Source organism: Acartia tonsa, chromosome 14 (assembly GCF_053477335.1).
Source record: "Acartia tonsa isolate MP-2025a chromosome 14, ASM5347733v1, whole genome shotgun sequence".
Classification (NCBI taxonomy): Eukaryota; Metazoa; Arthropoda; class Copepoda; order Calanoida; family Acartiidae; genus Acartia; species Acartia tonsa.
In genome coordinates this window covers 27,083,599-27,095,906 of record NC_137273.1, presented here as the reverse complement: position 1 = coordinate 27,095,906, position 12,308 = coordinate 27,083,599, and the positions used below count along the sequence as shown (strand labels likewise).

Below are 12,308 nucleotides of genomic sequence, written 5' to 3'. Positions count from 1 at the left end.
TGAACAACATGTTCAAAAACAAATGGCGCTGTAGTTATTTGATTTCACCTAATAATCAAGAGATGAAAAAGATGTTTAAAAAAGACTTGTTGATAAAGATTATAGAGTTGCTTCATTTTCTAAATTGTACCTACTGAAGGTTTAAAGGCCATTTCATTTCGGGAGGAGTTATCAATATCCACCCTCCCATAAAAAAAAACTAAAAATGATTATACAAATAAGAACCAAATAGTTCTGTGTGCTATTGACCAAATAGACAAACACATACACTATATTTATAATATAATAGTTAGAGGCTGCGTCCTCTTAAGCCAAATGGTAAACAATTTTTCCGGAATTTCTATTAGACTATGTTATTATGTGTCTTAAATAACTGTCAAACATCTGTTTTGATTTAAAATAAAATGATTCCTAAAAATAAAATAAATAAAATTCAATGTGACTTTTCTCATGGCTAAGCAGCCGCGGTTGATAATTGCGGCTCTATTTTTTTGTCGTATTAATTCTTATATTGAATTTCTAATAATCCTTCAAATGTCTTCAGTCGAGATGTTTGTTAGCTCTGTCAGAAGTCGGTGTAAAGTCAACAGAAATTGCCTCAAATTATGCGGCTAAAGCTTATATCTTGCGGATTGCCTTGAAAAAATACGGTTGAATAACACTGCGGCGGCTGCCGAGTGCTAATTTTTTCTCATTCATATGTAGAAAATAATCATGGATTTTACTTTCATTTGAAAAAGAAATCAGAAAGTTAGATAATTTTTGTATTTGGTAAAAGTATTTAATAATAGTAGTTATACAATTTTTTATAATAACAAGAAAAATTATGTTATACATTAGCGCAGCTTAGATACAAAAAATTTAAATTGCTGGTGTTATCAACAGGGATGACAACATCCATATATAGCAAAGCTCTTAAATACAATGCAAAAACAAAAATTTAGGTTGTAGTATGCATAACAAACAGATATAAGTGGTTTAATTAAACCTTGATAACAAATATTTTTTCCATAGAATAAACGATTGGCCGAAGGATAAAATGATTCATAGAGTATATGTGTACTCTATCTAATAAATCTTTCTAAAATAACACACCTACGGACAGACCTTAGTCGAAGAGACCTACGCTAATAATTTAATTTCTATTTTTTTTTCAGTTACGACTTGGAGAGTTACAAAATGATATTGTTAATCTAAGGAAACAAAAAACTTAAAATTATAACATCTACTCAAGGATCTCAAAAAGTATTCGGGTTCGAGTCTGGTGTTCACTTCGCCATGCTAGAGACGTTAAAACTAATATCTACTGTTTTTACTATAGTTGCTAAACATTACTAACAAGAGCAAAGAGATTTTCTCAAATCGAACTTCCATTCAAAGGACAGTCAAATAATGACTTAGTTGTCTAATTCATGCTACTTTAAACAGTATTCAGAGTGCAAACTATGAATCAATGTTTAAAGGTCCAAATAAAAAGACTTTATTATATTTTACAAAACCAAATAACAAGCATTTAAATTTGTTGAAATAACTTTATTGTTAACTACCAGAGAGGCATTAGAGGACCATTCAACAGCTGCTAGGATACAGGAACGAAATTTAAGTCAGGTATTATATATTAGTAGAGGATCATTCTACAGCTGCAAGGATACAGGAACGAAATTTAAGTCAGGTATTATATATTAGAGGACCATTCTACAGCTGCAAGGATACAGGAACGAAATTTAAGTCAGGTAATATATATTAGAGGACCATTCTACAGCTGCAAGGATACAGGAACGAAATTTAAGTCAGGTATTATATATTAAAGGATCATTCAACAGCTGCTAGGATACAGGAACGAAATTTAAGTCAGGTATTATATATTAGTAGAGGACCATTCTACAGCTGCAAGGATACAGGAACGAAATTTAAGTTAGGTAATATATATTAGAGGATCATTCTACAGCTGCAAGGATACAGGAACGAAATTTAAGTTAGGTAATATATATTAGAGGACCATTCTACAGCTGCAAGGATACAGGAACGAAATTTAAGTTAGGTATTATATATTAGAGGACCATTCTACAGCTGCAAGGATACAGGAACGAAATTTAAGTTAGGTATTATATATTAGAGGACCATTCTACAGCTGCAAGGATACAGGAACGAAATTTAAGTTAGGTAATATATATTAGAGGATCATTCTACAACTGCAAGGATACAGGAACGAAATTTAAGTTAGGTAATATATATTAGAGGATCATTCTACAACTGCTAGGATACAGGAACGAAATTTAAGTCAGGTATTATATATTTTATTCTTGGTTCGTCGTCTGGCCTTTTTTTCTGTGTAAATGTAAATGTATGTTTGTTTGTCTTTTCTTTTATTTCCATATTTATCCATCTATGTATTGATAACAACAACTAGATATCTATCCATTTATCTATCACAACATCTAGACATCTATCCATCCACCAATTAATTAATCTTTTTTAAATTTCCATTCAGTCATCTTTTTATCAATTCCATCATTCTTAAATCTATATATCCATCTAGCTATCTAAATATTTATCCATCTTACAACTTATATATCCATCCATGTAGATATCCATATATCAATTAATCCATCCATAAATCCATATATATAATGACACATCCATGCATGCATCAATCTATATATTTTTCCATCTTTGCATCCAACTATCTATCCATCTATTTTCCATTTATTTATCCGTCCATAATTTTATCCATCAATTATCTATCTGCCTATCCAGTCATTGATTTATTCATTAATCATTAGAATTTTACATGTTTACACCTTTTAATCCACCTTTCCATCCATTCTCCATATTCTATCTATTCATCCATATCAAACCATCTATCTATGCATTTATCCATCTTCCTATACATCTATTCATTTATCCATCCCACTCATCCATCTATGGAATATATATTATATATCAAAAACCGTCCATCCATCTATCAATGGAATGCAATCAATCAATCTATCTAACTATCTTATTATCTTTTTATCTACCTCTCTATCTAGACTGTAAGCTGTCTAACTGAAGAGAACCAGAAGCTTACTCAAGACCTAAAAGATTCAATGCATAAGGAAACTCAACTCAGAGACCAGGTTAAACGGTAAGTTTTAAGGATTGAACTTTCAAAAAAATAAGTATTAAAATGAACAAAGGGGGGAAAGGTATATACTATATTTATTGCAAACCTTGCCTTTTTCCTTTTTTTAACCTTTCAAACCATTAAAACCATTTTTAATATCCACATTTTTTCCATAGCAATTCGAACGGACGGACAATCGAACAGATAAAATGGATCATAAAGTAGCGTCGATACAAAAAAAAAGTTTCTATAACCTTTGATTATATTATATAAATTCTTGCATACAAAATTACTCTAATTAGCCGTAATAAACCTTTTAAGAGAAAGTAATATAAGTAATCTAACAAAACTACCAAACTATAAAAGCGAAGTTTTAAAAACCTTGGGGACTTTTGTTACATCTTGAATGGTTGGTTCAAACTTGAAGTGTCCAAACTTTCTCATTAATTATTTCAAATTTTACTTCTATTTATTTGGTGGTTTGTCGTTTTGTCTTACTAAAATGTTAGTATTTTTCATTCGATGATCGGCTATTTTTAAATTTTGTGATATGAAATATTCAATTTAAGTTACATAGGATAATAACTAAAAATTAAACTTGTGAAAAAATAATCAGTTTTCTCTCATGGTAAAAATCAGGGATTGGGGATAGGGCAATTTATGTCAAATACCTTGACCGTCCATGGAGGGGGAGCAGGTTATTTAAATTAGCTGCTATAAGGACTAGAAATCACATTTTTCTGATATTCTGCCCAATGTGCATTTTTTCCTATTTTTTCTTTTTCTTTTTGAAACGGCTATTGTCAATTCGGATCAACCTTATAAATCACTATTATCACTGCTCTACACCTTGCTCCCCTGTGCTCACTTGTTCGCTACACCCTTAAACTTATTATCATAACTGAGTTTAGTTGTAAAACCTCTACCAGTACTGACTGTACTAAAAGAGGTGTACTAATCTCTACTATCTTTGTACATTAACCTATTTCGTAACTTATTTTTATATTATTTTATAATAACTGTATTAACGAAAGTAAAAATTTTGAAATACATACAAATACAAATACTATTGTACATATTTTTTATTTTGTTTCTAAACTTTTATGGATATTTTCATCTTTATTTAGTTTCTATAAAAATAAACTTTTTACAAAATATCCTTTGTTTCCTTGATATCATAGAAATTATGTATTTTATACTTAATTTAAGTAGAAATTTTATGTAATCATTTATTTTCTTTACATAAAATATATGAAAACATTTTTTTTGGTAATTTTAATTGGATTTGTCGAATGAGGATCGGTTTTGACTTTGGTTATACTTTTTTGAACTTATAAGTAAGATGAGTCGTAAACCTTGTTTAGTGCTGTAACTATAGGGAAATGGGTAAGAAAGGGGGGATGAAGGAAGGAAGTGAGTTTTGGGGTAATTTTAACTTATAATTGTTTGTCAGCATGCTGGTCTCTTGTCCCAGCACATATATGACTTTTAACGGTTCATAATTTGAAAATATCACCTATTTAATCATTAAATTATATCAATTAATATAGAATTATAAATTGCAACTTTAAAAAATTATATTATCCTGTTATGTATACTAGTAGGGATTTTTTTGTCACAAAAAACTCGCGTACTTCTAGACCAATTGAGTTCACATAGTTTCCAGAAGGGTTTTAAGCTAATTTATTTGCGTTCAAAACTAAGCATCAAATTTTAGGTTGTATAAAAAAAGAAATAGAAAAAGATGCGATAACATTTTTTAAATAACGAAACCCTTAAAATTAAATAAATATTTATTTTAATTCATGACTGCCAGACCGACGGACGAAGTGAATTATATTCTGGATGATCGTTGGTAGAGCAAATCTTCCCTAAATTTTGGATGTCTATCATAGTTAGCAGCCGAGAAAAGCTCATTTATCCAAGTCCCAGAAGGACTGATTGATAGATAAAGTTTTAGAAAGAAGTTTTGCTATTAAAAAAATCAATAGTAAAAACACCACAACCAGAAATTTTTATGGACTGGAATATGGCACCTCAAAAAAACTAATCTTTCTCTAATTGATAATGATTAAAGAATTTTGTACATTGATAATATTTGTTAAAATTGAGAAATTGAATTATATCCCCAATTATGATAAATACCCCCCCCCCCTCCACAATACCGAAGTCTCAAAAAAGGCTTAATTCTACTGTCACTATTACGTTTTGATATTATTAAGTAGTACAATTCACCGTTCTTGTTGTTAGCTCATTGTTAGCTCATTATTGCTGCATTTTTTATGAACAAAAAAGGCCTTAATTGCAAACAAAATCATTTTTATTTTCTTATAGAAAAATTATCACTGTCTCTTATTGCAAAATAATTATTTTTGCATTACAGCATGTTCCAATTTGGTTTTATATTTTTAGTAGCGAAGCTACCTTAGTATCATGACATCGCAGTTTGTTAGTCCGACCGTCAATGAACGCAACTTACACTTAACTACCGTATATTTCTCGTTTATTGACGACTTCTACAGATTAAAGAACAATTAAACATTATTCAAAATCTAAACAGAACCAAAATGGTAATTTACACTTACCCCTTCTGCATATTTGTGGAAAGCTTGTATATATGTATAAGTACGCCAATAACACTTAATGACCATAAATTTTTGGTTACTGACTACTTCCACAGATTTAAAACAAACATACATAATTTATTGACCATAACTTTTATTTTCAATTTCTTTCGCTTTCATGCGAAAATGTGAGTATTCAATTTGTGTTGAATTTGTGGACATAATTGTTCTTGTTAATCTAACTTTTGTTTTGGTTTATTGATAATTATTTCTTTTTGATAAAAAACACAAGAAAACGTGTAATAATAAAAGATATTTCTTTAAAGCTTTTAAAATAATTTAGGTCATATTTTGAAATTAGATTTACAATGGTACAATAAAAATAGATTATTTTTAGTATTTTATTCAATTGAATTTTTTTATCACAAATCTAAAAAATAAGATAGCCTAAAACCAACCAGAGGATTATGTGAAGATTTCATTAAAAGGAGAACTCAATCGATTCAGAGTTGTTACATTTAAATCAAAAGACAAAAACCTGTAAGAAATTGACAACAACAAAAAAATTAATTCATTTAAACCCTTTTTGTCAACAAAGAAATCTTTCTGCAATAAACATCTTTTCCTATTTGAGGACAACTGTCTAAATAATAATGAGAAAGTTATACATCATCAAATACATTTTTTTAATTACAATTTTTTTTAGGATAACGGCCCAGTTTTCCCGACGTAGAAGCAGCATGCAAGAACATTTCAATGAGATGGAATCATTGAGGTAATGTTAAACATTTTGTTGCTTAAAATAAAAGATTCACATTGCAATGATTAAATATGACTTCTGGATAAAATTTATATAATACATAGAAAAATCTACTTATCTATCTTATCTATGTTTATTGCATTTTCAATGTTACAATTAATATACAGAACCTCTCTTTATGAATTAAATTTTGGTTTTAGGGATGAAATTGACCATGTGCTTGCACGTAAGGAGGAGCTTGAAAAGGAACTAACTGACTTGCTAGCTGAGCGGGATACTCTCTCTGAGTCTCTAGAGATGTCAAACACTTCCATAACTACACTCGAGAGAAAACACAGGGAACAAGAACTAATGATTAGGTATATTTTGATTGATCAGTTGATAAGTGTATATGTGAAAACTTTTATTTTTTTATATTACTGGCACTGGAGGGAAGGAGCTAAGCTTATCCCCCACTTTTAATTTAAATTTTCAAAGAAATGGTTAATATATATATGTATTTTTTTTTGGGGGGGGGGCATATTTTGTTTAGGGTTGATTCTTTTTGGAATTATGGAGGTTTCAGTCAATGGACCTATACGATGCTGCACTACTGTAAAACATATAGGATATGCAGTCAGCTTGATCCATTCCGACAGTCAGTCAGAGACTTGTTACTTTTATATAAGGATACATTATTGTCTTTAAAATTATATCAAATACGAAGACACTTATTAAGGATATAATCTATTAAATATTCTTATAATGTTTAGAAAAGGCCAAAGAGAAATTGAGGAATTACGGAGTACAAACCACCATTTACTGGACAAGCTGGAAACACTCTCCCGCAGCCGGTCATCTTCACCTTCTTGCAGGTAGTTAATACTAGTTACATCTGGAAACACTCTCCCGCAGCCGGTCATCTTCACCTTCTTGAAGGTAGTTAATACTAGTTATATCTGGAAACACTCTCCCGCAGCCAGTCATCTTCACCTTCTTGCAGGTAGTTAATACTAGTTATATCTGGAAACACTCTCCCGCAGCCGGTCATCTTCACCTTCTTGCAGGTAGTTATGCGACTGCGCATCTATTTATGCACGGATGGTTAGGAGGTCCGAGTCTCGACCCTTACAGTGCAAGAGAGAGAGAGAGAACAATGGGCTGTTTATTACTCTATTCCCCAAAGTTTTATAATAATGTTTTCTTATTAGTTTACCTAACAACTTCGGGGACTTTAGTGAATTTTGATTGGTTTATTCATTAAGTTGAGTGTTCAAACGTTTCAACCACTAATTTTGATCTACAGAAGTTGTACAAATAGTAAGACTAGGGGGAATGGACAATAATGTTATCTAGAAAAAGGTCGTGCAAACAAGGGGCCCATACTGTTTGTTTTTTCATGTTATGTTTTATTATAGAATGTCACTGCAATCAGAACTAGAGATGTCTGGCAGCGATAGTGAAAAGGTTAGTGTTTTTTTCACTTAAGATCTCAGAAAAGTTTGTAAAAATGAGTTTTGCTTTTCATTGAAGTTTTCCTCCTATATTTTTACAGTAGCAAATTTAATTCATATGCTAACTATGTTAGATACATATATAGCGTGTTTTTTGTGTAAATAATCTTTTTAGGGGGGAGAGGGCATTTTTTTGAGGTTGTATACCCTCCCCCCCCCTCCTCCCCATTCAATGGAACATAAAATGAAGCCATAACATGTTCTTTCTCTGTGATCACTGAGAAGTAGAGTACAATCTCTTTTGCGATTACCGAGACTTTAAGCTTTAGCAACGACCACTTTATTAAAAAAGGCAATGTGTTAGTAATTTCGACAGGATAGTTTGGAAACAACTTCTCTTATTTGCAGAGTATGCGACGACAATTTGATGTTATCGAGGAGCTGGACGAATTTGAACTGGACGATGAGGATGAAGAAATGACGTGTCAGGTATGTAGAGTAGTTGCGCTCACAGTTTTCTTTATATTGGATTGTACGAAGCACTGGAAAGTGTCATGTGTGACGTAGCTGTCTATAGTGCCCTAGCAAAATGGGGATAGATGTAACTGATTTTGGCCTACTTAATCTATTGCCGTCAGGAAATACCATTTACCCCAAATCTTTTCTAGGGGATTTCTTTCCCCCTTCGATTTATCTTCCCCTATACTATGACGTCAATAGAATAGATGGGCCAAAAGCTGTGACACCTATCCCCATTTTCCTAGGGCACTAAACACAGCTACATGTGTGAAGTGAAATGGATAAGAGACTATTTTACGACGTCACACATGACACTTTGGTAGTACTTTGTTTCATGTATGCTTAATTGGTTAGTGACTTTAACGATGTATGATAAAACGTCGTAAAATTTATTAATCATTTTACATTTTATGGACTTACCAATCCTATTACAAAAAGAATTAATATTTTTAATAATTAGTAACACAGAATTTTGAAATAAGAAAATAAAGAATTAATTTGAAGATTAATATATCTTTTTGTTTAGGAAAGTTGGTTGGATGATTTGGGGGAAGAGGTTATTTCAGCCTATTCTCAACTTAGGAATATGTGCGCTTTAATAAGGTAAGAAGCGTTTGGGGTTATGGCTACTAGCCCCCCCCCCCTCACTATTTTTTTAGTAGCGGAACTACTCTTTTAATGTGTGTGTCGGCCTGCCAATATATAATACTTGCTTGTTCGATCTGGCTATCCTGACGAGGGTTCTCTTAAATGCTCTGTATATGTGTGTTAAACGGGATATAATGAGTGATTTTACATAAAATATTTCTGTCTCTAATAATCTAAATGTTTTATTTATTTTTTATGTAGAACTTTTTGTGCTGTGTTCAACTTCGAAATTGTCACTAATATGAACTAATAGCGTGTATGTTTCAAAATACATTCAATAATACGCTTGTATTTTGAAAAGGAGATATCTGGTTGGTTCATTTTAACAGCAAATTTAGCAATTCCAAAATTAACAGCTACATATTGACCATTTATGTATTTGTCCGTGTAAATTATAAAATTGAGATCTTTAATGTAAATTCTTAAATGATTTTTTAGGGACCGAGAAAGAAAATCTAACTGGACACATGATAGTGACTCTATGGATACTAGTACTACTGCTAGTAGTGCCAGGTAAGAAAATCTAACTGGACACATGATAAATAAATAAATGGATACTAGTACTACTACTAGTAGTGCCAGGTAAGAAAATCTAACTGGACACATGATAGTGACTCTATGGACACTAGTACTACTACTAGTAGTGCCAGGTAAGAAAATCTAACTGGACACATGATAGTGACTCTATGGACACTAGTACTACTACTAGTAGTGCCAGGTAAGAAAATCTAACTGGACACATGATAGTGACTCTATGGATACTAGTACTACTACTAGTAGTGCCAGGTAAGAAAATCTAACTGGACACATGATAGTGGCTCTTTGGCTACTAGTACTACCACTAGTAGTGCCAGGTAAGAAAATCTAACTGGACACATGATAGTGACTCTATGGACACTAGTACTACCACTAGTAGTGCCAGGTAAGAAAATCTAACTGGACACATGATAGTGACTCTATGGATACTAGTACTACCACTAGTAGTGCCAGGTAAGAAAATCTAACTGGACACATGATAGTGACTCTATGGACACTAGTACTACTACTAGTAGTTCCAGGTAAGAAAATCTAACTGGACACATGATAGTGACTCTATGGATACTAGTACTACCACTAGTAGTGCCAGGTAAGAAAATGTAACTGAACACATGATAGTGACTCTATGAATACTAGTACTACCACTAGTAGTGCCAGGTAAGAAAATGTAACTGAACACATGATAGTGACTCTATGAATACTAGTACTACCACTAGTAGTGCCAGGTAAGAAAATCTAACTGAACACATGATAGTGACTCTATGGATACTAGTACTACCACTAGTAGTGCCAGGTAAGAAAATCTAACTGGACACATGATAGTGACTCTATGGACACTAGTACTACCACTAGTAGTGCCAGGTAAGAAAATCTAACTGGACACATGATAGTGACTCTATGGATACTAGTACTACCACTAGTAGTGCCAGGTAAGAAAATCAAACTGAACACATGATAGTGACTCTATGGATACTAGTACTACCACTAGTAGTGCCAGGTAAGAAAATCTAACTGGACACATGATAGTGACTCTATGGACACTAGTACTACCACTAGTAGTGCCAGGTAAGAAAATCTAACTGGACACATGGTTGTGACTTTATGGATACTGGTACTACTTCTAGTAGTGCCAGGTAAGAAAATCTAACTGGACACATGATAGTGGCTCTTTGGCTACTAGTACTACCACTAGTAGTGCCAGGTAAGAAAATCTAACTGGACACATGATAGTGACTCTTTGGCTACTAGTACTACTACCAGTAGTGCCAAGTAAGAAAATCTAACTGGACACATGATAGTGACTCTTTGGCTACTAGTACTACTACCAGTAGTGCCAAGTAAGAAGAAAATCTAACTGGACACATGGTTGTGACTCTTTGGCAACTAGTACTACTACCAGTAGTGCCAAGTAAGAAAATCTAACTGGACACATGATAGTGGCTCTATGGACACTAGTACTACCACTAGTAGTGCCAGGTAAGAAAATCTAACTGGACACATGGTTGTGACTCTATGGATACTAGTACTACTACTAGTAGTGCCAGGTAAGAAAATCTAACTGGACACATGATAGTGACTCTATGGACACTAGTACTACTACTAGTAGTGCCAGGTAAGAAAATCTAATTGGACACATGATAGTGACCAAGCATCATAGAAAATATTATATTCGTATCATAATTCTATTTGTTGCATTTATTAACTAATAAAGCTGTCCAACCTATTGACTGAACATGTAGACCTACTAGACGTAAGCATTATAGTGAAACTTTCCCTTGAATAAATCTTATTTCTATTTCAGTATCCCAACAATTAATTCTCTAAGAAACGGACAGTTAACAAATCTGGTTAAAGAAATCCGTGCTCTCATACTTGCACTTGTCAGGTGACAAAACTTTTTGTTTTTTATAAATGTTTTTTTTTTATAAAAGGTTATTTGATGCAAAATTTTCCTCATTTGCAAAAGATTTTTCATGTTTGTCTTTCTTTAATATCAAATAATTTTTTGTTTGCTTTTTAAGATTTAAAAAATTTAATCGAAACAGTGTTTAATAAAAATGACACCATACAATACAAGTGACTAATAAAAATCCATTTACAATTTACCATTGGTTAATTACAATGTATATTGGCCTATCATTGGTCATTTGTATTGTATGGCGTAACTTTTTATTGAACACTTTACGCTGTTTCCTTTTAATCTAATAAGTTGATAATTACAACTTAAATACTAAAATGTTCAAAACGTAGAATTCTTAGAATACATAATTGATGTTGGGTGACATTTCAAATTCTAAAAATCTAAAAAAGGTGTTCAAAACTGTAATCTTCGTTAAAAAAGTTATAGCTTAGCCCTACTTAAAGTGGTAATTATCCATTCAAGTTTTGAATCGAGACAGCAGTAATCTAGCTTTGATGATTATTTCCATGTTTTTTTTAGAAAAGAAAGCAAGAACACTGGAAACGGTAACAATTCTTTGTCAGGTGAGTTTTATCAGTTCTTCACCAAATTCTCGTATTAGTAATGTAATTATCTGATTGGCTATTGATTTTTATTTCATTAAATCAATATCCATCTCTTCCTTTCATAAGGTAATTAAGTTGAAATAGGGAGATTTTAACACAAATTATTTACATAAGATTGATATATCGTCGATTTGCATATCCCCATTCCTGAGTAAATAGAGAATTATGAAAACAAATTGCCCCTTCTGTTGTTTAAAATTATTGTTTGAAAAGTT

General features: G+C 32.0%; 1 protein-coding gene across 1 annotated transcript in view; it reads left to right on the top strand.

The window, feature by feature from the left end:
• Window positions 1–12,308, top strand: part of LOC145306053 (bicaudal D-related protein homolog) — an 80,319-nt gene that overhangs the window by 59,627 nt on the left and 8,384 nt on the right. Inside the window, exons 5-16 of the mRNA XM_080147981.1 lie at window positions 1,158–1,198; window positions 1,551–1,608; window positions 3,033–3,127; window positions 6,377–6,445; window positions 6,631–6,789; window positions 7,183–7,284; window positions 7,828–7,876; window positions 8,272–8,352; window positions 8,909–8,985; window positions 9,469–9,543; window positions 11,369–11,452; window positions 12,008–12,051. Of these exons, the coding sequence (XP_080004107.1) occupies window positions 1,158–1,198; window positions 1,551–1,608; window positions 3,033–3,127; window positions 6,377–6,445; window positions 6,631–6,789; window positions 7,183–7,284; window positions 7,828–7,876; window positions 8,272–8,352; window positions 8,909–8,985; window positions 9,469–9,543; window positions 11,369–11,452; window positions 12,008–12,051 (934 nt within the window). The remainder of the gene's footprint in view (window positions 1–1,157; window positions 1,199–1,550; window positions 1,609–3,032; window positions 3,128–6,376; window positions 6,446–6,630; window positions 6,790–7,182; window positions 7,285–7,827; window positions 7,877–8,271; window positions 8,353–8,908; window positions 8,986–9,468; window positions 9,544–11,368; window positions 11,453–12,007; window positions 12,052–12,308) is intronic.